This window comes from Agelaius phoeniceus, chromosome 3 (assembly GCF_051311805.1).
Source record: "Agelaius phoeniceus isolate bAgePho1 chromosome 3, bAgePho1.hap1, whole genome shotgun sequence".
In the NCBI taxonomy this organism is placed as follows: Eukaryota; Metazoa; Chordata; class Aves; order Passeriformes; family Icteridae; genus Agelaius; species Agelaius phoeniceus.
Window position 1 is genome coordinate 75,126,575 of NC_135267.1, and position 26,286 is coordinate 75,152,860.

General features: G+C 38.1%; 1 protein-coding gene across 4 annotated transcripts in view; it reads right to left on the reverse strand.

The window, feature by feature from the left end:
- The window catches only part of SMOC2 (SPARC related modular calcium binding 2), a 138,024-nt gene that overhangs the window by 79,033 nt on the left and 32,705 nt on the right, over nucleotides 1-26,286 (reverse strand). For all 4 annotated transcript variants that reach the window (XM_077175624.1, XM_077175626.1, XM_054629996.2 and 1 more), the window contains exons 2-3: nucleotides 13,202-13,373; nucleotides 903-1,009 (exon numbers count right to left, since the gene is read on the reverse strand). In XM_077175624.1, coding sequence (XP_077031739.1) covers nucleotides 903-1,009; nucleotides 13,202-13,373 — 279 coding nt within the window. The remainder of the gene's footprint in view (nucleotides 1-902; nucleotides 1,010-13,201; nucleotides 13,374-26,286) is intronic.

Below are 26,286 nucleotides of genomic sequence, written 5' to 3' on the forward strand. Positions count from 1 at the left end.
GGAAGAGAAAACTATTGAACTATGTGGTTGTTTACACCCTGTCTTAGATGACTGAGGTGCAGGTGTTATAAAAACCTCACAAGGATGTTCCTCAAGGGACACATAAACTGTTCCTGAAACAAGCAATCCTGAGTTTTTTCCCACATAGAGAACATATTGTTCCACCCACTGAAGGAGCAGGACAGAGTGCTTCTGCCAGCATTATTCATATCCCAAGCTGTCAGAAAGGAAACTCTTGGAATTCCTCTTAAAAACCAATTGCATTATATTTTCTAAGGGCCAATATCACTTGCCTCATCATGCTTAAAAAAAGAAAAGTTGTCTTCTGCACAACTCCAGGATCAAAATGCAGTACAGAGGGGACAGAAGGGGATCATGATTGGAAAATGTACCTCAGGATAAGCTTCTAACTGTGTTCCTTCTGAATTCCGTGATCTAAGTAAATTAGTTTCAGACCACATGCTTGTGAAGAAATTCAGCAGAGAATATAGAAGGATTCTGTATGATTCATGATTTAGCACTTAAGATATGGATTCCAGTTGCACGATTTCTGGTTCAAATCAGGAACAGATCACAAATTCCAAGCATTTTACCATCTGATGAGTATTCAGGGGGCTACAAGAATGATTCAGCTGCCTCATCCTAGAAGAACAGGGAGTGTATTACATGAACAGTGGTAATGTTTGGCTCTTGTGCTGGCCAACTGTGAAAAAGAGAACAAGGACTCAACATATAACACAGATTTTCCTTCCTTTTTTTTTTTTTTTTGACGTGTTGGTACAAATTACATTTAATTTTGAAATTACATTTCCCTTCATTACATTTGCCTCTTCCTCGGCCTTTTCAAACCCACACACTCTGACCTTCCAGTCATGCAAGACACTGAATAAAAAAATTTCAACCTGACTATATGTGCCATCATCATTGCATTCTGGGATGAACACTTGCTGAAATTCTTTGCGTGCTTGTTCTTGGGTGTACTTCCTCTCAGCCACACATCTGGAAACATCTAGAGAAAGAGAAAAGGTAAGTCAGTTGGATGATGCTATATGAAAAAAAGACAGGTGATCATCCATATTATGAAAAAGACAACCCTGAGACTTGTGCAAAGAGAATAAGAATTTTAATAAGTGAAAATGTACAATCAACTTGCATTATTTTTAGGGGAAAAAAAAACAATGCATGACAGTATTTTCTGGACAATAATCCATAACAGGGAAATGAAATTGAGAGATGCCTGGACAGACAAACTTTCTGTTCCAAATGCCACCAAGGAGTAGAAGCCCAAACTGAATTTTTCCTCTCAATTGAACACAGCAATAGCTGCCACACTGCACACACCACAATATTCTTTCAAGGATGGTGGCAACAACCACTTTCTAGTGCTTCGGGAAAGGCAAAGGAGGCAGCAGGAGCACAGCTGCCTTGTACTTACTACTTACTGCAGCTAGGCAGCAACTTCAGCTGTGACTACTGATGCCACCACCAGGCTGGTAAAATAAAAAAATATATATACACTGTACAGTGCAGGAACTTATTGGGAAGGTGATTAAATAATAATTTTGGACATGAATGATTCATATTATGCTAAAATTTAATGTGACAGTTTATGATTTAGGCATGGGACATCAAGTCTACCACATGGTCCTTTTTGTCCACCATGAGGTCTCTTGCACCACCTCCTTTGTTACTTGGTATTGGTCTCCATCCAAGAGACCAAACAGCAAACCAGCCAGCTTTAATTCAGTGGAGTTTCTATTGTCTAACAAACTATATTGTCTACTACATATACTTTATGTCAGTTATGCAGCCAAGAGCTTAAAAAAGACACATAACATAAGCTGTTGTACCTTTCACCCTACAAATTTTAGCATGTTGCTGATGCAGAATCAGAACTGCAGAATCTGCGTGAGCTAAGTAATTTCAGGAAAAATGAGAATATCAGGCAAGCTTAAGGTAGTATTAATGACTTCAAGATGTGACTGTAACATCTGAATTAGAATGATTTCAAACATGCAACCAGAGAAATTTGCTGCTTCTGATCCCTGTTTGGTCTAAAGACTGTTTGACAGAAAGTGGTTAATCTCATTTTAAGGCTAAAACTTTTCAGCAATTACCTGTGAGACAGTAGTGTTGTGGTGATTCATTAATGCTTGTGCAGTTCTTCCAAAGCATGGGAACAGACTTTCTAGTCCATGCAAGGTGCAAATTAAACAGAATATGACCAGTGAATCAACAGCACTTGACAGAGGATTGCATTCCTAAGAGCACACAGGTGAGCCAGCTGAATTCCCAGTCCCCCAAGCACCCTCTCTGTGCCAGTATGATCCAGACACACATTCACAGAACCAGCCTGGAAACTCACTGGAATGGCAGAATTCTTTTTACAGGGTAAATCCTTCACTTGTCACTCCCACTGAGCTTTGGATAACTCACTTGGCAACATTAGCATTAAAAAATCCCTTCAAGTCCTAGGCAATCTGGTGTGGAAGTGCAGCATAATGAGGACAGAAACTTGTCCTCAGTATCTGCATTCTGAAAACAAAATTGGGGCCCCTTAATTCTATCCTTCCTATTTCCCTCCTGATCTTGGATTCATGTGCACTAGTTCTGTGTGTTACTTTACTCTTCTCCAAGGAGCACTATGAGAGTTCATGCTGCTCATATGCCCCAAATACAAATAGTTTCACTTCTTTGAAAAACTGTGTTTCAGTCTTAGCATCATTAATTGTATTCTGCTGTTTCAGGAGGGATACTTACAGAGATGAAATGATAGCTGGAAGGGACAGAGAAGTTCAAGAATCCAGAAATGTAAGAAAGAAAAAAATAATAAGGAACTGAATTAATTTGTACTATGGCACTTTAATAGTTTTTTGGTTTTTTTTTTCTCCAAGGGAGAAGTATAGTCAATGTACTATACAGCTCAGGTAAAATCTGTTAATGTGTGCACTGCCAAAGATTTTTTTTGGGGGAAAAAAAAAAGAGTAATTTTAAGCAAGTTTTGGTGTCGTAAGCATTCTTCTAAGCATGGCTTGGTTATACAGTACTTAATAACATGTGGTTTTAATGTAGCTAGTATTTTAACTGAAAATAAATCACTCCTTTGTTGGACCTCTGTCCTCGTTTTTCTAGAATGACATGTGGTTTAAATGTCTAAAAGGAAAAGTGATATAAATTCCATCACATAAGGTCTCTGGTATAGAACCAGCAGAGTTGTAAATTATCTTCAATAGTTGAATTATCATAAAAAAATGCCAAGAAGAGAAGTTCTCCAAAGCTGTCCACCACTTGTTCCTAAACAGCCTGATGCTCTAAAGGCCTCCTATTCATGGATGATCTAATATGCTTTAAAATCAACAGTCACCAAATTTATTGGAATATAAAATTCACATTTGAAGTCTTATTTTGTATTATATAACCATGGAAACATTTTAAACCTGTTGGATATTACTGTGCTTCACTATGCACAAAATAAAATCATGAGGAAGATCTCTTATCAGGTTAAGCATCTGAAAGTGCAGAAAGTCAAAATATTATTTCCAGTTCTGTTGAAAATTAAATTTTTAATTCAGAGGAGCTAAGCTCCTTCAAATAAAAAAGAGATCACTGAAGAGAAAAGAAATTATAATATTTTCTATATATTTGTAAGATTACACCATCTGCCTCTGTGCCCTGGTTGCAATGCCTTAAAAATCTGTTGCAAACCTTCCAGAAATTTTTCCAAAGAAAAAGAATTCAAGACATTTAAGGGCTATACATTTATGCAAAATAACAGCTGAAAAAGGATGAAAAAATATATTTCCTGACATGACAGATGAAAGGCTGAAACATGAGCTCACATCAAAATATCAGACAAGAGATAGTTGTAGGGAAAACTTGCAGCTCCTAACATGCATAAATAAGTGATGGGTGACATTCTAATCCATAGGGAGAAAAACCTTCAACATGACCATTGCCCATGACAATTGAGCAAAGGCAATTCTGAGATTCACTGTACAAAGCCTCCTTTGACTGCACCCAGACAATTCTTGTCTACAGACTCCTCTATGCACCTTGTAGAAGTGCAGGTAATGCTGCACACGAAACTCAAATTAATAGGATGAGACTAGAATTATGTGGTTTGCCAGAATTTAGTTTACATAAATGAATCAGTCAATAAATAAATACATCTAAGGGGATGGGTAACAGTAAAGTCTCTCACACACAGATTCAACTTTGCTATTTATCTAGGACAGGAATCATTCAGATCAGGATGGACTCTGATTATTTTGAAATTGAGACCAAGAATGAAAGGTGATAGGACTGACCTAGTACCTCTGTGCTGATTAATCAGCCCACAGCTTTTGACTTTTCAGCATTGCCCCTGACAAAAGCAGGCTAAAGTCTTACAATGTGAGCAGTGTCCCTCTGGTGACAAACCTGAGAGCAGAAGGGACTCTGTGGCTGCAAAGCTGTGGAAGGATGACAAGCACTGTGTAATGCAGCAAAGCTTTTTTTTTTTTTTTTAATCTATTTTTGTTTAAATTTTTGGAACTTTCTAGTGGAAAAATAAGGGGCTTGAAACTGTTATAAGTTTCTTATTAGAATTCCCACTATAGTTTATTTCTCTTCCTAACTAAAATACTAATAAGGAAGCCAGCAGGCTCAAACTGGATTCTTGTATATGACCTGGTGAAAAGGCCATTAGCTTCTAAGACCTGTTAAAGTCTGGCTGAAATGCAGCCTAATTTGCCTATAGTCATACAATGAGAAGAACTAATTTTGCAGATATGCATGTCCAGCTGTAATTTGGAATTGTGTCAATGACTAACTTAGTGAGACTTTATCCTCTCAGCTCCAGGTAAATGGGCTTTTACATCCCACAGCCTTGTGGGGAATCAGAAAAAAAAATATCTCCTGGCATAGAAATTGAGCATGAGTTTACCTTAAATCAGCTCACTGGGAGTCTGTTAGCTGTCAAACTGGATTGGTACAAGGCTCATTGCATCTTAGCACTGCATGTTGGCCAACGTGTTGATTGTGCCTCTGTGACTTAGCACCAGGACTGCAACAGCAACCAGAGGTTCAATAAGATGAACACATCTTGAGGCATACAGGCATACAGAAGATAAAAATGAGTGTATGGGAGTGGACAGAAATGCGCAGGACGTATGAGAATACAGAGTTGTAGCTGTTTGGGCAGGTCTTTCTGAATTGTCCTAGTGACAATTCTGACTTCCAGGAGGGACCAGTGACCAGAAAGCACAAACAAAATGAAAAGTCATCTTAACTCAGATCTGAGTTTCTCTGTGCAACAGGGAAAACTTTCACCTATGAAGTGGTGCCACTACATTGCTGCAGGACCTTCCTGAGATAGCACTGAAGTCAACAGGAAATTCTGGAAATAGAGTTAACCTCACAAACAGCACCAGCCTGACTTGGAACTAATCTTGGAACTAATCAGCTTTATTTCCAACAGTACAGCTCCAAAAACACTGAGCTTTAGGGAAAAAACATGCACCAATTTCAACTCTGCTGGCTAATCCTTGAATAATATATCAAACAGAGGGAAGTTTACTACTGCAAAGTAGAAGTTTATCATTATAACAATGACACAAAGTCCTCAAGGGTGTAAACACCATCTCTAAGGTGACATTCAGTACAATTGATTTGTAGGCATTTTGGGGCTCTATAAGGAGTTCTAACCCAGATTCTCTCATGGAAAAGTAAACAGCTTGTCAAAGTATAGATAAATCTCTTGCAAAGATTTCAATTTAGTTCATCCAGTGTTTTTTGGTTTGCTATGTATCACAGTAGGAATAAAAATACCTTTCTCAGTCCCAATACATAGAGCAAATTTTGCTTGCTTTGCAAGAGATTATTGTGTTTGACACAACCTTGTTATTTATCTATGAAAAAAATACACTTCATCCTTTACTTACTTATTTTATTATAAGTGGAATATTCTGTTGAACATATCAGAAACGTTTACTACTTTGTAAAAACTATATATGAAGTGGTTAACTTAATCATTTGATGGTTTCCTTGAGAGCTTCCCACAGAGAGTCAGCTGTTCTTACACTAAAGAGAAATCTTTTCTAAAGTCACATAGATGTGACTTTACGGAACAACCAGACCTAGTGTAGACACACGTAATCCAAAGACCTTTCACTGCTTCCCTTTGCACCTCTATTTTGCCAGAATACCTGTGTACACTTGTCCTTAAACTTAGAAACATGCAGTGCAACAAGCTGTTTCAAGTTAGCTGTTCACCTGAGCATTTACTGAATCGTCCTACAAACCAGAATTTATTTCTGCTTCTGTGCTTCTTTCCCACTGCTGTATCTTTTTGGTAACTGGTAGTGATATGATAGAAGTCAAACAATCTTTATTTGCAGTTAATTTAGCACAAAAATTTTATTCAGAGCATAAGACACCACTTGGTTTATATGGAATAAACCACTCATGAAAATTTCCCATTCTATTTGACCTAGGTCAATGTATATTGTAAAGAACTGATTGTGTCTAACAGCAAAGCAGATAAAAAGCTGTAGCCTCTAGTGATAGGAAACATGCAGCAAACTACACATGCTGAAAGTATCAGTTTTAAAGATGCAGGGGTATTAGCCTCTTGGGTTGGAAAGGATGTCAGCACAGACATTTAGCCTGACACAACCATAAAATAATGACTTGCTGCTTCGTGACAAGAGCTGGCCAACTCTTTCACTATTTATTTTTATAGTTGCTTTCTGGATTCAAACAAAACAGCAGTGCAATCTTAGCCTAAACTCTCCTCTATTGGCATCTAACAGACAGAGCCAGGCAGTGTGGGGTTTCTTTGTTGTTTTCTTTTTGCTTTTGCTTTTTCTTTTTTCCCCCTACATTTAGCAACCACACAGCCACTTAGATATCTAAGCTCTAAGATAAAATAAGGAATGCTGTGCTGGATTCCCTCTTGGCACACTATTTCAGTTTGCTAACAGTCACATTTGGAGAGATACAGTCTGATTAGAACTTAATCAAATACTTCAAGAAAAACTAAAGCAACAGCTTTCTGATTTTTTAGATGCCAAAGGCTACACTGGCATTCTGAGAAGAGCAGAGATTTGATAGTTTGGAGAAGTCTATTTTGCTAATTCTTGCACTGAAATCTGAGAAGGTTTGCAAAGGTTTGTGGTTCTTAGTCTTTGGTGCACTATTATTGCTTTAGCACTCTCCACTTCTTCTAGGACTTTCATTTTTATATGATGTCTGAAACTCAAACTGAAAATACAAGAGCAGAAATGAAAACTCCACAAAAAACCCAGAAAAAGATTACTTTCAAATCAAATTGTTGTATTGCATATTTGATTTTATGAAGACCCATTTACTGTGCATAAAAATGCCCTTACAATGCCTCATTTCTATGCAGTCTGGCTTCAGCAAATTCTGCTTGGAGAAATGTTATCAATAAAACCGATAATTTTAAAAAGAGAGAAACTCTATCTCCAGAAAACTGTGGATACTATCCCAGTGTTACTTGTCTTGTGTTCTAAATACCACTAGATTCATTTAAAAGAACAAAGAATATTCCACAAAAATATTCCAAACTTTATTCATTTCCATTAAATACTAGAAAGTATAACCAGAAGCCAACTCCACTTATTTTAAGAGATAACATAATTTGTAACTTCTATACGTAGATACTTCTATATATGGATATTTTGTTTCTCACCACTTTTACTAGTGGCTTGATGTGTAACATCATGGCACATAATATAAATGAAGACTCAAAACCGAAATGAGGTTGGGGCTGACAAGTATCCGTACCAGGATTGCCAGCATCACAGTCTGGAAACTTGCAGTCATCCTACAGATTAAGCACAGCGTCTACAGTGAGAAAATATGTCTGAAAAAGGAGAAGACAGCTCCTACCTGAAAGTATTTTAAGACAAAAATCTGCCATATAATCAATCTTCCTCTTGTAAGGTTTATTTTCAATAATCCCAAAGTTAGTACCTCTTCTCAATATATTCTTTTTTTAATATGTTTTTTGAAATAATGAAAAAACCTGCGTTGCTCTTTTTTTTTCATCATTAAAGATGAGAAGAAAAAAGAAAAGGGAGAGGTGAAAAGGGAGAGCTGAGGACACGCAAAAACTGTCTTGTTTTCAAGGTACAGACTGTCCAAGGTCTCACTCTGCTCAAGTTTATTTTTAAGACTGACACCTTGGTCCAGTCCCACTTTCACTCATTTCAGTTAGAAAAAGAACCATACCTACTCACTCCTTTTTTCTCTCTCCAAGCGAAACATCTTGGGAGCGTGTCCCACCTCCCAAACACATCCCACAGGGCTGCCTTCCAGGCAGCAGGTGCAGGGCCAAGCCAAGGTCCCTGCCCACACTCCGAGCTAAGGGACATGCTTAGGCACTGCCAGCGCACGTCAAGCTCACGCCCGCCTGGCTCACAGGCAAACCTGAGCTGGATGGCAGCCTCCATGGGAATCCTGGAAAAGGTGTGCACTCAGAAACCACGTCCAGCTTTTACAACCCAGTTCTCTAGCTAATAGGCAAGAGTAATGTCTCTCCAAATTATGCTTGGATTCGTTAATTATGGGACCAAGATTAACTTGTGGTCTCAAAACAACTACTGCCCAGCAATGCCTTCATTCTCTGAACAAAGGGAAAAATCCTATTAGCATGTTTATCCAAAGGCAGAAATTTCAATTTATTTAAGCATGCTTTTAATCCATTCATTAACTCATTGTAATCACAGTTTAAATGAGTGAAATTTTTCACTATTCCTGAAAGCCCTAATTTAAAGAAACAAATGCTAAGCATTTTCTTCTTTAAGGAAAGCAAATTGTAAAATACCTGTTTTATGAGAAATTTCACTCATATTTTGATGTGCTTTGGTTCTTTATGTGACTTGTGAGAAAGAAGATACTACCTTTTGTTAAAACTATAACAGCTCATAAAAGAACAGCATTTTTAAACAGTGAGGCTCTTTAAGATACCATAAATGAATTAAGCTAAACATGACCTGCCTAAGATTTTCAACCAAGAAAGGGAATCTACATTGCTACAGAATAACAATGACACTACTCCATGTGATGGCTCTCCTTGGTGTACTCACAAAGCAGTATATCACTGTTGGGGCCACATCTGCAAATACTGAATATGTACTCAGTGTTACACAGATTAAATTCCAAACCCCTCAGAAATTAAATATCACTGTGTAAAGCTCCTACAGTGCCATTTTTAGAAAGGACCACTCAGAGATTAGTGCAAGTCCAGTTTAGCAGCTGCTTATACACCCAGGTTGCCGTTACCTGATGATAGTGATGATGCAAGCTGGCAATGGAGATTTTATAGTGATTGGCAATTTGTATCAAAACTCCAGCCATTAGAGAAGTCATATTTTAGTGAAGTACTGGTAGAGAAGCCACAAAATCCAAGTGCCTCAGCTGGGATATTTTAAGAACTCTGTCTCAGGGTAGAGGTATGCTGGCAAGATACGTATGAATTTGTTTTTTTCATTGATCACAATGCCAGAATATCAAATATTATTACTGAGTCACTTGCTTAATACGTACAGAATATTAGTCTCCAGGGCCCCAATTAAAGGCCAGGTATATTCACTTAAAAACAAACTGAGAAATGAAATTTGTATTCTTGATGCTATTTAGGCATCAAGAATACAAAAAAAGTGTGGAACAGAAAAAGAAAGTAAAAAAAAAAAGCTGAACAGCCTTAAACCTGTAAAAGAAGGCACCTCTGTGCATGCTGCCTGCTGGGAAAAGTCCTTGGCCCATCTTTTCCCTGAGCCACATAGATACAGTCCTCAGCAGAGCACAGCTGGCCAGGGCCCAAACTGCAACAGGGAGAATTTATCACCTTACCTGCCTGGCGCTCATACTGCCTCCTTGCACTGCTTAATTAATTTCTGCAGACATAGTATCTGTTTCTTTCTGAGGAGTTTAAAAGCAATTATATTGCTTTTCCATTTCTTGTATGTTTTGTTCCTTTGGCTATGCTGGGCCAGATTTACTGTGAAGCATTTGTGTGTGCATGCGGTTGATCCCCATCACAGGTGATACTTTAACAGTCCTTCCTAACAAACAACACAAGTAGTATTTCTCAGCTGTCAACATACATTTATTTATTAGATTCGTAATCTCATTGCACAGTAAATGTCTCTGTCGAGCAAGTGGCAAATCTCCAGAACTTTGGCATTAAGATTTTATTTGGAAAAGTCTCCAAAAAATGTGAATGTTCATCTACAGTGTACACAGATTATTTGAGCTCTCAGAAACTCCAAAAATAGGCTGGAAACTTTATAAGATTTTAACTTCTTATAGCATTTCCAAGCTTAGCAATGGATTCCAGCAAAGGCTGAAAATGGACTTAAAATAAAAAATCATAAAATTAATGCCTTCAGAAAAAAAAGCTAACAGAACAGTCTGTTTTGATGCTTGTTTTGTTAAAGGTGGGTTTGTCTTTCAGAAATGAGAGGAAGGTTCAGGGTTCATTCATTTTCAGGTTTGTATAAACTGTTTTGATCTCTGCTGCAACCATCAGGAACTAAGACAGAAGTACAAGGGAAAAAAATTGTTTAAATGCTGCCATTTTACTGTGAACTTTTAAGATCTAGGATCTAAAAATTATTTCCTTTGCAATGCTAAAGAATTGCCTGGGCTGAGCACTCTTGCTGTGAAGGGAACTTCAATTAGAAAGGGAACCAGCACACACAGAGCAAACTATCCCTTTGTGCTTTTTAGTATTTAAGTGTTCAAAACCAAATAGATGAGAAAAAAGCTGAGAACAGGTGAAAAAGAGAAAAAAGAGTCAATATAAATTTGCCTTTTGAAGGAAAAAAGAAACAGAGAAAGCAGACATCAGTCGGGTAGTCATTCAAAATTACTTATGGATGTAAAAAGAAATCGCCGTTCTGAATATCTAAACAAGAAATGATGGACTCAAAATTATTCCAAAAGGCTGTCAAAATAAACTGACAAACTTTTTAGATTGCTACTGAATAGACTGAACCAAAGAAAGAGCTAGTCATCATTAAATTAATTAAAATGGTACTTGGAAATATTTTGTTTTTAGAGACGATTTTTGTGAGGTGAATAATGCCTTTTTTTGGAAGACAGGAGGAGACAGACAAGATAGCCTTTTTTGATCAATGGTGGATGATTATCACAGCACAGATTTAAAGTTGTGAAGTCTATACCAGGAATCACCTCTTTTCTTCCTTCAGAACATTCACATGAAAATGTCCATGTTTCTTTCCCTTTTACCTGCCAGCCCAAAACTTGTTTCAAAACGCTTTAATGGGAAGTTAGGGTGGGTGTCTGTTTTTTCAGGGGTACAGACAAACACTTCCAAAAAGATTGGTTTTCATTACTACATGGAATTAAAGTAAATTCTGAAACCTTGAAAGTTGCTCTCTAATGAAACATCACTTTTTGGTTAGCCCTACTAAAACAATCCTCTGCTTTTTGATCAAACATCACATGCAACAACAAATTTTACCACTCAAAAGCAACTGACTCAAAAGGTCTTAATCAGAGCATTTCTTTGGCTCTATCAGAATGTTTGATATGACTATCAGAACTAGACTTAGCAATGCTAAAACTCAAACAGCAGCTAGGCCAATGAGTCATCTTCTTCTTTAAAACTTGTTTTTACAGCTTGAAATATTTCTAATATTTCTGATGATCAGAGACATAAGTAGGAATAAAGACACTGGTCACTTCAAAATTTAAGACTGCTTTACTGAATAAGAAATACCATGAAAACGTACAATTAAAAGAGTACTCGTCTCTTGCTGATACTGACTAAGTGCATTATTGGCAAATATCTGTCAATTCCCAATCAAAGGAAAAAACACTTGATTAAGAGAACATGATGTGTACCTGCTATCAGCAATATTTAAGGTGCCTAAAGTGTCTAATTCCAATTCTACAATTCTACTGCATGCATTAATAAATAAACAGCAAATGAGTACTTCTTCAAATTGCAGCTATTGACTGCAGAAAAATTTGACAGCATCAATGAGGAAACCTTCAGTAAAGCAATTCTCATCTTAACGAAGAAAATTTCTTGCAGACTACTTTTTCAATACGGTATAAAAAAACAATAAAGAAAAACACTCAAAACTAATTTCCATAAAGCTCTAATGTACAAAATGAACAAATATCAAGTGCATAATAATTGTCTCTGTAGTTCGTTCATGAGTGTAACAAAAGCTTTGGCTCAGGTAGCTCCATTATGTTAACCTTGCTCACCACAGTAAATAGATCCATCACGTAGTACAATGGTTTACTATGAAAGGCCTGAAGAATGAGGATACTGTTTCATCCAGGCAGGAGATGAGACAGAATGTCTCTTTGAAGCACTCTTGATGCTTCAGAGGTTTGCAGGAGCTAATGGAGAGAGATGATGTAGAAAATTGCCTCCTACGGGCTGAATTGGTGTGGTCCCTGGGGTTTTCTTCCTCCCACCCCCTACCTGCACTCCCTGCCACTCTCTTGAGGACAGAGGAAAAAGTAAATCTTTATGACCACGGCTATTCTTACATTTTAGAAAGATCACTGTGTTGGGAATCTCCCTACACTTCTGTAAGGAACTGCATTGTCTAGCACCATGCTGCTCTAAAAGTTAAAAGACTTAACTGCAAACATTTTGTTGGGCTGCATGTCACTGAAATTCTCTAAACAGAGATCAGAAGTAAAGGAGTGGATGATACAGGCAGGAATGGCCTGTGAGGGCTCTATGCATATGCATTTTTTTGGTTTTCGCTTTTTCTCACTCAACTCACCCTACCATCACCACCCTTGCCACACTACATGATTGCAGTTAGGAAATACAAGACTTAAATTGACCATCTCAAACGCAAATACCAAATTGTACTAGACAGGAAACCTTGCAAGGTAACTATTGTAAGAGTTTCCCTGAACCTGCCAGTGATATGGTCCTTCTGAACAAGGACCTGGCCATGCAAGTTCCTTAATAGTGACTTGTTGAAAAATAAGAGGGTTTGGGAGTCACAATTTTGATGAAGGCTCAAGATTAATTTATCTTTAGATAGAATATTGTTATAGAAATAACAGATTTCAACCCACTTGCTTTTAGAAAACTCTTCAGGCCCAGCAGTCCTGGTTTTCAATTCACAGATATTTCAAACACTATTTTAGGGTCTATTATTTTTCATTATGCAAGGGAAACTGATTTTCTTACCTTTGCAGTTGCCTCGGTAGGCTATTTCCAGCTGAGGGTCTTTGCATTTTGCTCGTTGAAACTCACACCGGGACAGAAAAGTTCTTCCATCAGATGCACAGAGTGATTTCTGAGGGGAACCTGCACAGTCCAGGCTGCATTCTCTGTCTTTGTCTTGGTCCACTCTCAAAAACTAGGAAAAAACAGAAATTAATGCTGTAGGAATACTATTCCCATGTGAAAACTGCTCTGTGGTCCCCTTCCCCATCAAAGACATACAAATCACCCAAAACTCAAAAGAAAGTTCTGCCTTTTTGGGTATTCAGATCCTAGCTGATTCATTATATCTGGGGTTTTTCCACTGCTGCTGTGAAATGGCAGTGACTGCAACATCCCCAAAACATACACTAAATCCAGTATCACAATTAGGGAGTCTCTGAATCTCTTTCAACCATTATGAACCTGAAAACAGTAACTTGGAGTTTTTGGAGTGAAAATGGTGATTGCAGAAACATTCTTCACAACAAAAATGAGACAGGAATGGAAGCTTGTCTGTTTTATTAGATATGTATTTATTATTCCACAATGACAAGCTGAAAAGTCTGTTCTAAGACCCAAGTAGGATTTTTAACATAAATATTCTCATTGTGGATTTCAATGCACCTCTTTCTAGTTTTAACACAAAGTACACTGAACCCGACCTAAATGTTCATCCCTCCAATGCCAAGACAGGAAGGCTGATGAGTTTGGCATCATCCTTGGCACTGTGAAAAGAAGGAGTTTCTCACCCTGAAACATGCTGCCAAAAATAAAACCCTAATCAGATCTGATGATGCTACATGCCAGCCAAAAACAAAGACAGATAAAAACAAAGGTATTACTTTATCTTCTGAGCTCTTGAAAAGCTGGGACTAGGGAGAAGATGTACACAGTAAGTGCTCAGATGAATTTCTCTCTTTCTTCTTCTTCTGAACAAGCACAGAATTAAGCAAGGCATACAGCTACCAGGAGGTAATCATTGTCCTAAGCATCTTGAGATGCCCAAGAAAAGATCTGCATCCAGCTAAAGTCCTGTTTTCATTGGTGCTACTTCATCATTATAAACATCAGGTAGAGAAAATTTTGAACTTCAAATGAGAAACTGAAATTATGAGGAGGAAAATTTCAAGGGAAAAAAAAAAAGAAAGCACCGAGAGTACTATCTGTGATTAAAAATTAAAAAAAAAAAATTGCTATGTATAGCTCCCCTGCACTTTATTACACATAAGAAATATATAAAGAGAGTTATAAATCTCCATAATCTTCCACTTAAAACTGTGGTCTATTTCTATTTCCTATCATTTAATGTGAGGAAATACAGATGTCTTTCTGGAGCGTCTGCATGAAAATGGAGAGATTATCTCAAAGGTATCACTTTAAAATAATAGTCATATGGTTGGACTCTTACCAGAATTTTTATATTTTAGTGGCATACTAAGATAAAAAGGAAAGCTTCCTTTTCCCAACATTTTTGAGCAATTTTTCACTTTCAGGAATAATTAACTTCAGAAGCAAATTACTCACAAATTACACACAAACCCCAAATCTTTCTCCAAGGAATCTAGCCACAGAGTTCCAGAAGTGGAGGACAGATGTTCCTTGCTCCCCATGTCAGGGTTATTTTGCAGCTCTTTGCTGACAGAAATTAATAATTAGGTGAGCTAAGTGGGAAGGGAGAAAAACTGAAGCAATCTCCCTTTACCTGCACAATGAATAACAGTGAAGACAGGCATCCATGGCTCTGAACAACCCCCAAACCACGTTGGTCTCCAGGGCTTGCCTGGGTGCTCTGATGAGCTGCACTGTAAGAGCCCTGTGAGGTTGTCCTAGCTTCCCTTACTTGCCTGGGAGGCATCTGCCTGACTCTTGAGATTAGGCCTACCTAGGACTGTGAAAAGGATTTCTCAATGAAGAATGGACTCCATGGGGCCCCTGGCAAACAAAAATGGATCCAGTCCTCTGCTTTGCCTCCAACTTCCCCTGTGGATTTGGTGATGGCAAGCCAGGTGATCTCCCTCTTTCTATTTTGCAAAGTAAGGAATACAGCCTCTCAGTGTGTAGAAGACTAGCCCTCTGTAATGGCTAGGCACTTTGCCACCCTTAACTTATCCTCAGCAACATCCCCATTGAGCAGAGAACTGGTTTTTCAAAAGCACAGGAAGGCTTTGTGACTCACAGAAAATCATGCAGCAGATCAGGGGACTGAATCCAGGCACCAAAAGAAAATCACATACAGCAGGAGTCTAGCCCCTGTACCATTTCTTCCCCAGAGTTTCCTCATTTGTTCTGTTTTGAACTGTTGTAGGAGTTCGGTATGCCTGACAGTAACACTGTGGACAGAAAATCCCCTTAAATTGTCTGAGGAACAAAATCCACTCCCTTGAGAGCATGATAGTTCACAGATAAAGCTGTGTTTTAAAGGGCATTTATCCAAAGAGTTTTATTTAAGTATTTTATTATTTCAAAGCCTTAGAGGAGATTAGGGCAAATTAAGGGCTCAAGGATATTCAAGCAACCTGGAAAAGCAGAGGATGAAGACAAAACCACTTGAATGGCTTATTGGTTAGCCAAACCTCATTGGAGAATTTGGATTGTACATTTAAACAATTTCCACCAACCTAGTGTAACTGAAGGATTTAAGAGCAGAGAGGACAAAAAGGCAAGCAATTTTAAGGAAAGATAGCATGAAAGAGAGACTAGGAAATGTACTTAGAAAAAAAACATACAGAAAGTTTGTGATTGACATTTGGAAAACACTTCATTGTCATCTTTACTACAGCAGTATAAGATGGTACAAATCAAAATCAGTATTGCTTACTCATATAGCCAAAGGAATTGATGAACACATCAAAAACTAATGCTGAAACAAGAAAGGGCTATGGAATTTCTCATAAGAAAAGAAAAACAAGCAGTCAGTGACAGAAAAGCTGGGATCACACTGGTTCAATTCTTAGAGCTCTACTTTCCTGTGAAAATAGTACTTTTGATTAAAATAGGACAGTTTAGAGAGAGAGAAAAATGGTTCAATACAGACCAGAAAGTGACTCACTCTCAGTACTGATTCATCTATTTCTGCCTTTGAATTCATTTAACAAATGTGTTATTGTACAAACACGTGATTCACTGAAAGACAAGCTTAAAGCAGCATTTCTGTTGAATGCTGTTAATGACTGAAATTAGGCCAGTCAACAGTCAACCAACTTGAGATGGAATTGTTTTGAACAACCAGCATAAAGTGGACAATTATGGTTAAACACTATTAAAAAGCAAAACACTTTTAACTGAGAGGTTAAAATGTCTTGCCCTAATGTCACAGAAACCAGCCTAGTCATGTTTCAAAAAATTGGTTTAAACTACAAATTATTCCACAGATTCCAGACTCAGCTGGAATCGCTGTAACTTCTCCTTTACATTTCAGCATCATTCATTTCAGCCTTTCCAAAGCACTATATTTGACAAGACCCAGCTTCCAATGGACTTAATACTCTCTACTAGGCACTGATTTAAATTCTCATGTAGTATTTCTGAGAAGAAAGAATTATAATGGGGCTATAGCAGAAAAATGTTTGATTTTAGGTTTACCTCATGAATAAAAGCTAATCACAAAAGTCACTAGATCCACCCAGTTGACAGGTATAACCATTCCTGAAACATTATTTATTGTCATATATTTCTGGCATTATGGAATTCCAGTGTTTTCCTTCATTGTCTCACACTTCAAAGAATCTTAATACTGGATGAAATGTATCACTGATGGTCCCAGTGATATTTCATCTCTCTGTTACTTAGTTAGTTCAGAGTATGAAGCAGTAGACACATGAAACCTTGCTTAAAAACTGGAGGAAAACGTTTCTACTCTGGTTTTTGCTGTTTTCTGCTCTGATTTATCTTTCACCTTTGTTTTTGTCACTGGTGCCACATCTAGGCTTTGGACAGTCAGGATGCTTATTTCTCCAACCACAAGCAATGTGTTGCAGCCAACGAGAACGTTTTTCCAGTATCTTAAGAGTAGGAAATTGATGGTTTCCTTACTGTGCTATTAAACTATTTATTAAAATAGTATGTGTATAACCTTGCTCACTGTTATGGTGCAACACATAATCTTTACCTTATACTGTTCACTCTTATGCAGGGATTCAGTGTCATTCCTCTGGTCTACATCCTGCAGCTACATCATTGCAAGGGCAGAAAAGGTCTTCACATAAAACTAAGTCACATGCACACCTTCGCCTTTCTGGTGCACAGATCTGTGACCCCACCCACCCTCTAAAATTCAGAGAAACACTCCTTGCTTCTAAGCAAATGACAGAGTATAAGGTGAGAAAAATGGTGCTTGGCTAGAGAGCCAACAACTGGATACACCTGCAAGCTGAACTGCCAGCCCAAGAAAGCAGAAGAGTCAAGAGCAGTGTTACAGACTGGCCACGGGAAGCACCAGCAGCTCTCTGTATTGGAAGAAAAGCTGACAACAGATACACTTAGGCTGAGGTGTAAAGATTAATTATTGAATCTGGCTCAAAGCCTCTTAAACAGTAATGGAAAATCACTACTCTACATTTCGTAATATAGTGCACAGCTATAGATTTTGTCTTTGGTTTGATGCCACTGTTTGATTGATCTGAGCAAGGCAGGATTGTTTTCCCCTTTTTTTTTGTTTTTTCCTTAAATTTGGGCCAGCTTGTCTCTAATACTTGCAATCCTGTAGAGACATCCTCAACACACATAGGCTACACATAAAGCATAACTCATAACCATGCTGAACCTATTTTTAATTTGCCCTAATATAAGTTTTCTCAATAAACGTGAAGACCAGGAAACCACTTTTTCTGTCTGTGGATAGAACACTTCATTCTTTTCTGCAACACCAGCTTGGAGTCTGTGGACTATGAAAAAGACAGACATTAAATTCCATGGATTTGGATAGTTCATCAGAGGTTTTTAACTAATCTTTCTGCAATCTACAGATTCCTTCAATTTTGACTGGAGCTACATTCCCTCCACTGACACTAGGTATTTAAGCACATTCACAACAGGTTTTTATTTTATCACTTTTTGTGGACCCCTTAAAACTGATATACAGACTTTCCCTTTGACCAAGTGAATGCTACTATCAGAATCTAAAATACAGTTCAAGATTGATCATAAAACAAGTGAATGCTACTTTCAAAATCTAAAATACAGTTCAAGATTGTTTGATAAAACAGGAGACTAACACCTCATCTTGGAGGGTTGAAGGCCAAAAGGGCCTGAAAAACAAGCAGAAGAGAGAAGATAGATGCTAGACATCACTGATTTGCTGGGAAAAGCCTACTGCAGACTACAGCTTTGAAAGGCAATTTCTTTATTCAACATCTGGTTATTGTGAGATGCTGAATATAGTGATCTGACTTCCCTGCTGCTGGCATGGGAGGTCTGCAAACAACTATGGAGCAGTGCACTCTAAAGTGGCTCTGCGCTGAGAGCTTTGTGCTGGTGAAAAATGTGCTGATTTACAGTGATTTATGTAGTCATGCTGTTCCTGTCTGATAGCTGCCTGACAGGCAGATGTGGAAATCTCCAAGCTCAATATTTCGTTCCCTCTGGGCCTGTCTACAATGGAAAAATGAGTTAGACAACAACAACATGTGTGTGTCTGCAGGTGTGTGTGTGTGTCTGCATATATGTAGATATATACAAGTTATATTCTGTAAAATCACATTCCCATGTGTATTTCAGAAAAAGGCAATGATGTTTAAATATCCATGTAACACTCTGCCTTAGAAAGCATTCCAATCAGCTAGCCTGTCTCAATCTGCTTCACTGAAACACCACTAATCTTTTCAGTGTTTATTTCTTTTCTCGTCTCCCAAGGAATGAAGCAGAAGGTGATCTTCCTGGGTCCCTTCCAACTCATATTCTATGATTCTAAAGTAAATTTACAGAACAAACTTTACTCTCATTCCAATGCCATGGGAAAGCATTCAGCCCTAGCATTGAAATGGATGGGAAACTTAAGTTCTCCTCATCCCTGTTATTAAGGGCAGTACCAGAAGATACCTTCAAAATACCTGCTCTGTATAACCAACCTTAAACAGATTTGTACTCAACCAATCCTAAACAGATTTGTTCATCTTGTGCTGTCCCACTGAAGCAAAACGGTCCCTAATGTCTGTTCCATGACAAACCCAGAGCTGTGTACTTGAAATTGTGACCTCCTTTTGTTTACAAACATACAGAACATCACCATTAAGGTTAAGCTTGCATGGAGGCATTTACACAGAAGCCATCACACACTGGGCCTGTGTGAAAAAATGACTGCAAGGAGACCTCACTGATGTGTATAAATACCTAAAGGTGGGTGTCAAGTAATAGGACAAGAGGAAATGGGAAGAAATGGGAACAAAGTGATGCACAGAAAGCTCCACCTGAACAAAAGGAAGAACTTCACTGTGTGGGGGACTGAACACTGGAACAGATTGTCCAGAGAGGTTGTGGAGTATCCCTCATTGGAGATATTTGAGAAGCAATTGGATGCAATTCTGTGCAGAGTGCTCTAACAGAACCCTGTTAGAACAGCAAGGCTGAACCAAATGCCCCACTGTGGTCCCTTCCAACCGGACCCATTCTGCAATTCTGAGACTAATCAGATATGATTCTAGAGCCAGAACATGCCCATGCTTGCAATTACAGTGGGCAAGGCCCATTTGCACTTACAGCAAAGAATCTCATCAAAACACTTCTGCCTCTTCTCAAGGGTTCTTGGTGTGCATCAGAATGTTCCCATTATATTCCCCTACCAGACAAGTGAGCAGATTACTGATTTCAATAAAATTATCTCAAACTTGAGAAAAAATGAACATTTGTTCTTTAGAGATCATTATCCCTGTTTATGCAAAAAATTAGTAACCCAGCCACAAGAGTGCAGCACCCTCCAGGGCAGCGAGCCATGATTGTGGTGTCAAAGTGTGGAACCAATTGTGTAGACTACAAAAACCAGAAATTGGCAGCTTTAGGATAAGCTTCACCTGCCTTGGAAAAGACAGATCATGTCCTAAAAACATCCCTTCTACGTTATAAGCTGGAGAGTCTGATAAACTAGCTCTCCTGTAACTGTTTCAAGTGAGAATATGAGAATAACCTATCCCATAGTGTCAAAAAAAACCAAAGGGAATAAACTGTCCCAGTCCCAGGTTTCTGAAAAAGAGGTGGGCTCTAGGTTTCCAAAATAACTAAATCAAAGGTCTCCTGTAGGTTGTGCATTTGCAGGGGCACACAGGAGGCAGAACTCTCTCTAATACCTGCTGAGACACTGTTTTACTGAAAAGGGCCATGTTAAACCTTTGCACATAGACACCCCCCACCACCACTACCTTTACTTCATTATATTTCATGAAACTTTTCATATGTAACTGATGTATAGCCTCTTTCCCTATAAAATTTTCCAATAATGGTTGAAATAAACAGCTAAAGTATGCAATTTCACTGAGTGGGAAGTTGGGGGTTGGGTTTGTTGGGGTTTGTTTTTTGTGTTGTGGCGGTGCTTGTTGTTTTTTGTTTTTTTTTTAATCACTCAGGATTAGTACTCAAAGTCAGCTGCAAGTTACCTACATATCAATTAGAACAGTGTTGTGCTTTACTCCCTCAGTGCCTGGAGTGCAGTAAAGCTTTTGGAGCCTCACTGCCAAAACTACAGTCTCCTCTTGTTACAACCAGCACAGAAAATTATTAAACAGGGTTGTGCTTTGATTGATATGTTTTGCTTTGGCATGTTATTTTTTAAATGTTTATTGCTTTAACAGGTGTTTTTTTTAAGTGACCTCTACTTTGCTGTATTGATGGAGTGATGGGGGGGTGAATGTCAGCACATCCATCATTTCTTTTTACTGCTGCTTCACAAATTACTAAAAAAGGCAGAATATCTCAGTTGTGCAACCATATAAACTAGGAAGGATTAGGATGAAACTGAAGCAAACTATGACATACATTCTTTCTTGCTTTCAAGAAAGCATGGACACATAAATGCCAGAAAATGCTACAAGTCCAAATCTACTCTTTTTTCCTCTCTCTGTCTTAAAAAGAAACTCAAAGGTAGTGAAACCATACCTCTTGAAGGGCTATTCTCTTCAGTAGCTTAATTTTAGGATCTGGTTCCATTCCTACTAATGTAAATATACAGACACAAAGAGAAGCAGGCTTGGGCTCCAATTGAGTAGCACTCAGCCATGGTGAATCACCCTTTCAGAAGGACCTTTCCCTGATTCATCTGAATGCTTCTATAGTACAGTCTTTTCAAGCACAAAGCACTCACTTCAAATGAGTCACACCAGAAGCTGCAAATCTGAGCATCAGAAACAATGTATGAAAAATGTTTTGGCACTGACCGCATACAACTAAAAATAAAATAATGGTCTTAATTTTCAAGACACGATAAATACTATAAGTGACCCTAAAACACATTTTATCTGACTACAATCATTCATTTCCAAGATGAGGACTCCATATTTCATGAAACCACTTATTTTTGCAAACTCATCCTAGTGTATTCACTTTAGAAGAAAACAGCCAACACATTTAATACTGTAGATATTTAGAAGCAATAAAAGTACACCCCAGCAAGGGCAAATGATCTGCAAATGATCTTTTCTTTTCTTCCAAAAACCAGGTTACCTGACTTTTCAGGGGTAAGAAAAATCTTCCTATGATTTTTATTAAAGTTATTTTTAACTTCAGTTTAACATAAACAGCTGAGTTTTTTTCATTTTGCTACATCCAAAAGTTAAACGGTATTGAAACTTATGGTATGCATTGCCTGAAAATTGAATGTTAGATTGGGATAGGAAGCATGACAGGCTTGTACAGTGCTCAAAACAAGCTAACACCATCTCTATGTACATGTAACTGTAAGTTAGAGAGAGCTCAGCATTTCCATTTTGTCAGTGTCCAGTGGCATCACTTCTCTTGGTTTCAGAGTATTACCAGCAAAGTATACAGGTTCAACAGAGTCAAAAACCTACAGATATAAAGACCTTTGGTTACCAGAGACAGGACAAACTAGCATAAATTTAAACTGAAACTCAAACTGAAAGGCTTTCTAATCTGAAGATATTCTGTTCTGCATCAACTACAATCCACTAGTTACTGGCTGTGTCATGTGTCCACTGCTCTGCATTTGTCCCAAGTCAGTGGTAACTTCATGCCCTTCATTCTTGCGGTATTGTTATTCATAATCTTTTCTTTGGCGGGTTACTGTCATTTATAGCGTTTCTTCTCAGTTGCCAGAAGTCACACAGGGAGAAAATAAACAGAGAAACAGTGGGATGCATTGTCTATGTATTGAATTATCCTCTAGTTTACTTTAGCTTTTCATAAGTACTGACCCAGCTTTCAGAATACAAGTGGGCTAGCACAACCATCCTGTTAGGCAGTTTCTTGAGACACTGCTAATCTGTTTGGCTGGTATCTTTCACAACCTCAGCAACAACTTGGGAAAATAGACAAGTTTTATATCTTAGTGTTGTTTAAAGGCTGCTTGTTTGAGAAATACTTTGGCTTCCAAAATATTGAAAAGCTACTTTAGAATGCAAATAAAATATAAGTCAGATCAACATTTCTATATTTGAGAGATCTATTTCAGGATTCGGGAATATCAGTACACACTGTGTAAAGTGTCTGAGGTAGGTTAAACAAATAAAACTAAGGGCAATGACCTATAACTCAAAAAAAGAAGCTTTAAGTTAAACGTCTGCAACAAATGCCAGAAATCTCCAGCATACAGGACACACAAAACTCTGAAAATGAGCTTCTAGATGATCGTTTCCAGTGTAAGGCATCCCTGTTCCTGGAATCATGAAGGGGGGACTTCCTTTCCAGCTCACCTTTGGTCTCCCCCTACCACATGCTGAAGCAGCAGTCCAGCTGCAACTACACTGAGGGATGTCAAAAAAAGAAACTTCATAAGAAGCACTTACCTCTGTGAAAAGGAAATAGTTTATTAAAGGAACAGAGGGACCCCCTCAAAAGCTAAACTGAAACAGTGCTGGATGTTGCATTGCAGACTTGTAGGGAACAATCTCTCTTTGTGGGGGACAGAAAGGCTCAGCTAAACAGGGCTTTCCTATATCTGAATTTCTATGCAACTCTATTTAGTACCTATCAGGATCGGCAGGCAACTGGCCACTCTCCATATGGCTGGTTGCCTTCTCTTCCTAGGGAACTAAAGAACACAGAGGCATCTCAAATGACGAAGACACAGTATGAGACAATATCACAACAGAGCATTTCTTTTTATAATTTAAATCAAGTAAGCAACTGATTCACGCAGGGAAGAAACTCGATAAGACATCAAAGGTCTAATCCCCAAGCCATAAAGCTAACTTGCTGACAATAACTGCAGAGCTCTCACTCTCTTACATTTATCACTGCCATCAGCTCCTTCAGAACAAAGTATTTGGGAAAGAAGGCAGGCAGCTGAGTCTGGGAGGCAGATTTTGCTCTTGCTAAACTGCTGATCTTAAAATAACATGTTGCTAGGTTTAAATATTGTCATCTTTAAAAAGAGGAATCACGCTAAAAGCAAAGGGTTTAATAGTACACATTTAGAATATACAAGGGTTTAACAAGCCAGTTTAATGAAAAAAAAAAAAAAAACACTTTCCACAGGGACACAAGAACCTGTAAGCAGTTTTCTCAAACCACTGGCAGTTCTATTTCCTCTCAAGTTTGGGGTTTTATGGAACTCTTGTATGTTTGTTTGCATGTTGGGCAAAAACATTTTTCCTTTAATTTAAACCATTGTTTTCCAAGGAAAAAAGTCATTCGGAAGCCATTTATTTCTAATTATTATGAGGACTTTTTCAAAAGAAAAAACCCTTAAATATGAAAGACAAAATTTTGTGTGTATCTAGCAGTGGATAAAAGGGGTCAATAAACCATGATCCAAACCAGACATAAAAGAATTTTTCCAAGTTCTGTTTCACATTTTAAGTGGCCTCTGTTTTCTTTGTCAGAACTTTTCTTTGCAGTTCTTTGCCTTCTACACACCAGTTGGACAGTAGCTTTAAAATTTATCATAAAAGATCACCCAGTAATCCTAGGGATGCTAAATTCTCACACTAGTAGTACAACCCATTACTCCCTTTCCACTGCAAACCCAAATGTGCGAGATTTCTTGATAGCATAAGGAATTCTTACAGATGACAAACCAAATGGAGGAGAATTTGAAGAGCTTCCACTTGAGTTCAGTGAGCAAAGACCTCACAACAGTTGGTGCAGTACCAAAAAAAAATCCCCAAAAAGGCTGTAATGACAGTCACACATATTGTAGATGAAGAACCAACAATAGAAGAGACTACTGCACTTCAGAAATAAAAACAAAAATTCTGGTTTTAAACATAGTGGACCTGAGAACACACAGAACAAGACTATAACAATTTATTGAGATCCTTTTTTTTTTTAATAAAAATCACTCATATCTAAGATTTTGTTAAGTTTGGGGTTTTTTAACGTTATGCAATCAGAATTAATTTTTGCATGCTTGGGGAAGCCTACACACTGTATTTGTGATAAGAAAATGCTTGGAAGTACTTTGAAAATACAATAGATAATGAACCCCAGACCTCTAAAGAACAGGTATTTCATCTTAATCATATTTTCTCTCACCTCACAAAGTGAAAGAACTAAGGCCCAGCAAGATTCAGCTCTTACCAAGAGTTTATATAAACATCATGTTTTTACAGCTCAAGAGTGAAGATTTCGGCAGTCCAAAGTCTCTGATGCAATATTTTGTATTTGTGGTTTGTAGTTATACTTGAAAAATCAGAAATCAGAGAATCTTTTCCTCTCAGATTATTTTTGTTGGAAGCCTATAATTATCCCATGTTATAGATGTTTTTTATATGCAGTGGAATTGACAAAAAAAATTCAGGCAGGGGTGGCACCTATGATATATTTTCTTATTTCACTGTGGAAAATGGTTCCCTGATACAGTTTTGCAGAGATTATAGCATTTGGAAGAATATTTAAGTAAGCCCATTCCCTTTTAACACATAGACACATCACACCAATGCCACATCCTCTTCCTCCCAATGTTACTTGTTGGCTTCATTGGAGCATGGAATCTGGCCTTCACAAATCTTCTTTTGTCTTTTGTGTTTTAGTGCTTGTGAGGTTAAACAGAGCCACAGCTTTGTTTCTCTGTTGCATGGAGTGGCCTGGAAAGACAGCAGTCAGTTGGCTAGTTTTGATGACACCTCACTGACATGAGAGGAAGAAAAGAAATAGCGATGCCATTTTTTAAAAACTTAATCTTTTTTTCCCTGTCATCTGCTTCACAGAGGAAAAAAGAGCATATTCCACAGGAGATGCTAAGGCATTCTCACCTCCCTTTATGCTGTTGCCTGAGGAAAAGGAACATCAGGTGAATGGACTAAGGACAGTTGCTCATTTGCCACCATTCTCTGTAGGGAGAGCTTGGCCAACTACCCAAGGAGAATTACAAGTTGCCCACCACAGGCTACTGATGCTCTCTGTGGACAACACTTAACCACATTTAAAGTAATCTGGATCAAAATGACAAATGACAGTGTAAATATATTCAGCCATGAATATGGCTTGGACTAGATGAACACAGGTATTTTTCACAAACCTTGGCAAAAGTAAATCACTGTTTAACTGTTCAGAAAATGGGAGAGCAAATGTTTTATGTGAATTCAACATGCCCATATTTACTACAAGAGGGACCTTCTTCTGTTTATGATGTTTAACCTGGGGGCCTAAAATTTGTCCCTTATCACCTAGAATAGATTGCCTTTGACAGCTAAGTAATCCTCAGCTGCACAGTCTGTCACTGACCTGTTGGATGCCATACACTCAGCCTGTATCCCTAGCCACCTCCTACAGCACCTGAGGGCCAGACCTTTCCTTTAATTAAAGTTCCCTGAAGTCTGTCACCTCTGCAATCTAACCCACAGCTTACTCAGAGCAGCATCATTAGCTGACTGACACATCTGTCATTATCACTGTCTTGGACCCAGGTTCACAGGTAGAAAAGTATGTTCTGCTACAAAACTGTCAGATATGAATAGGTGCCA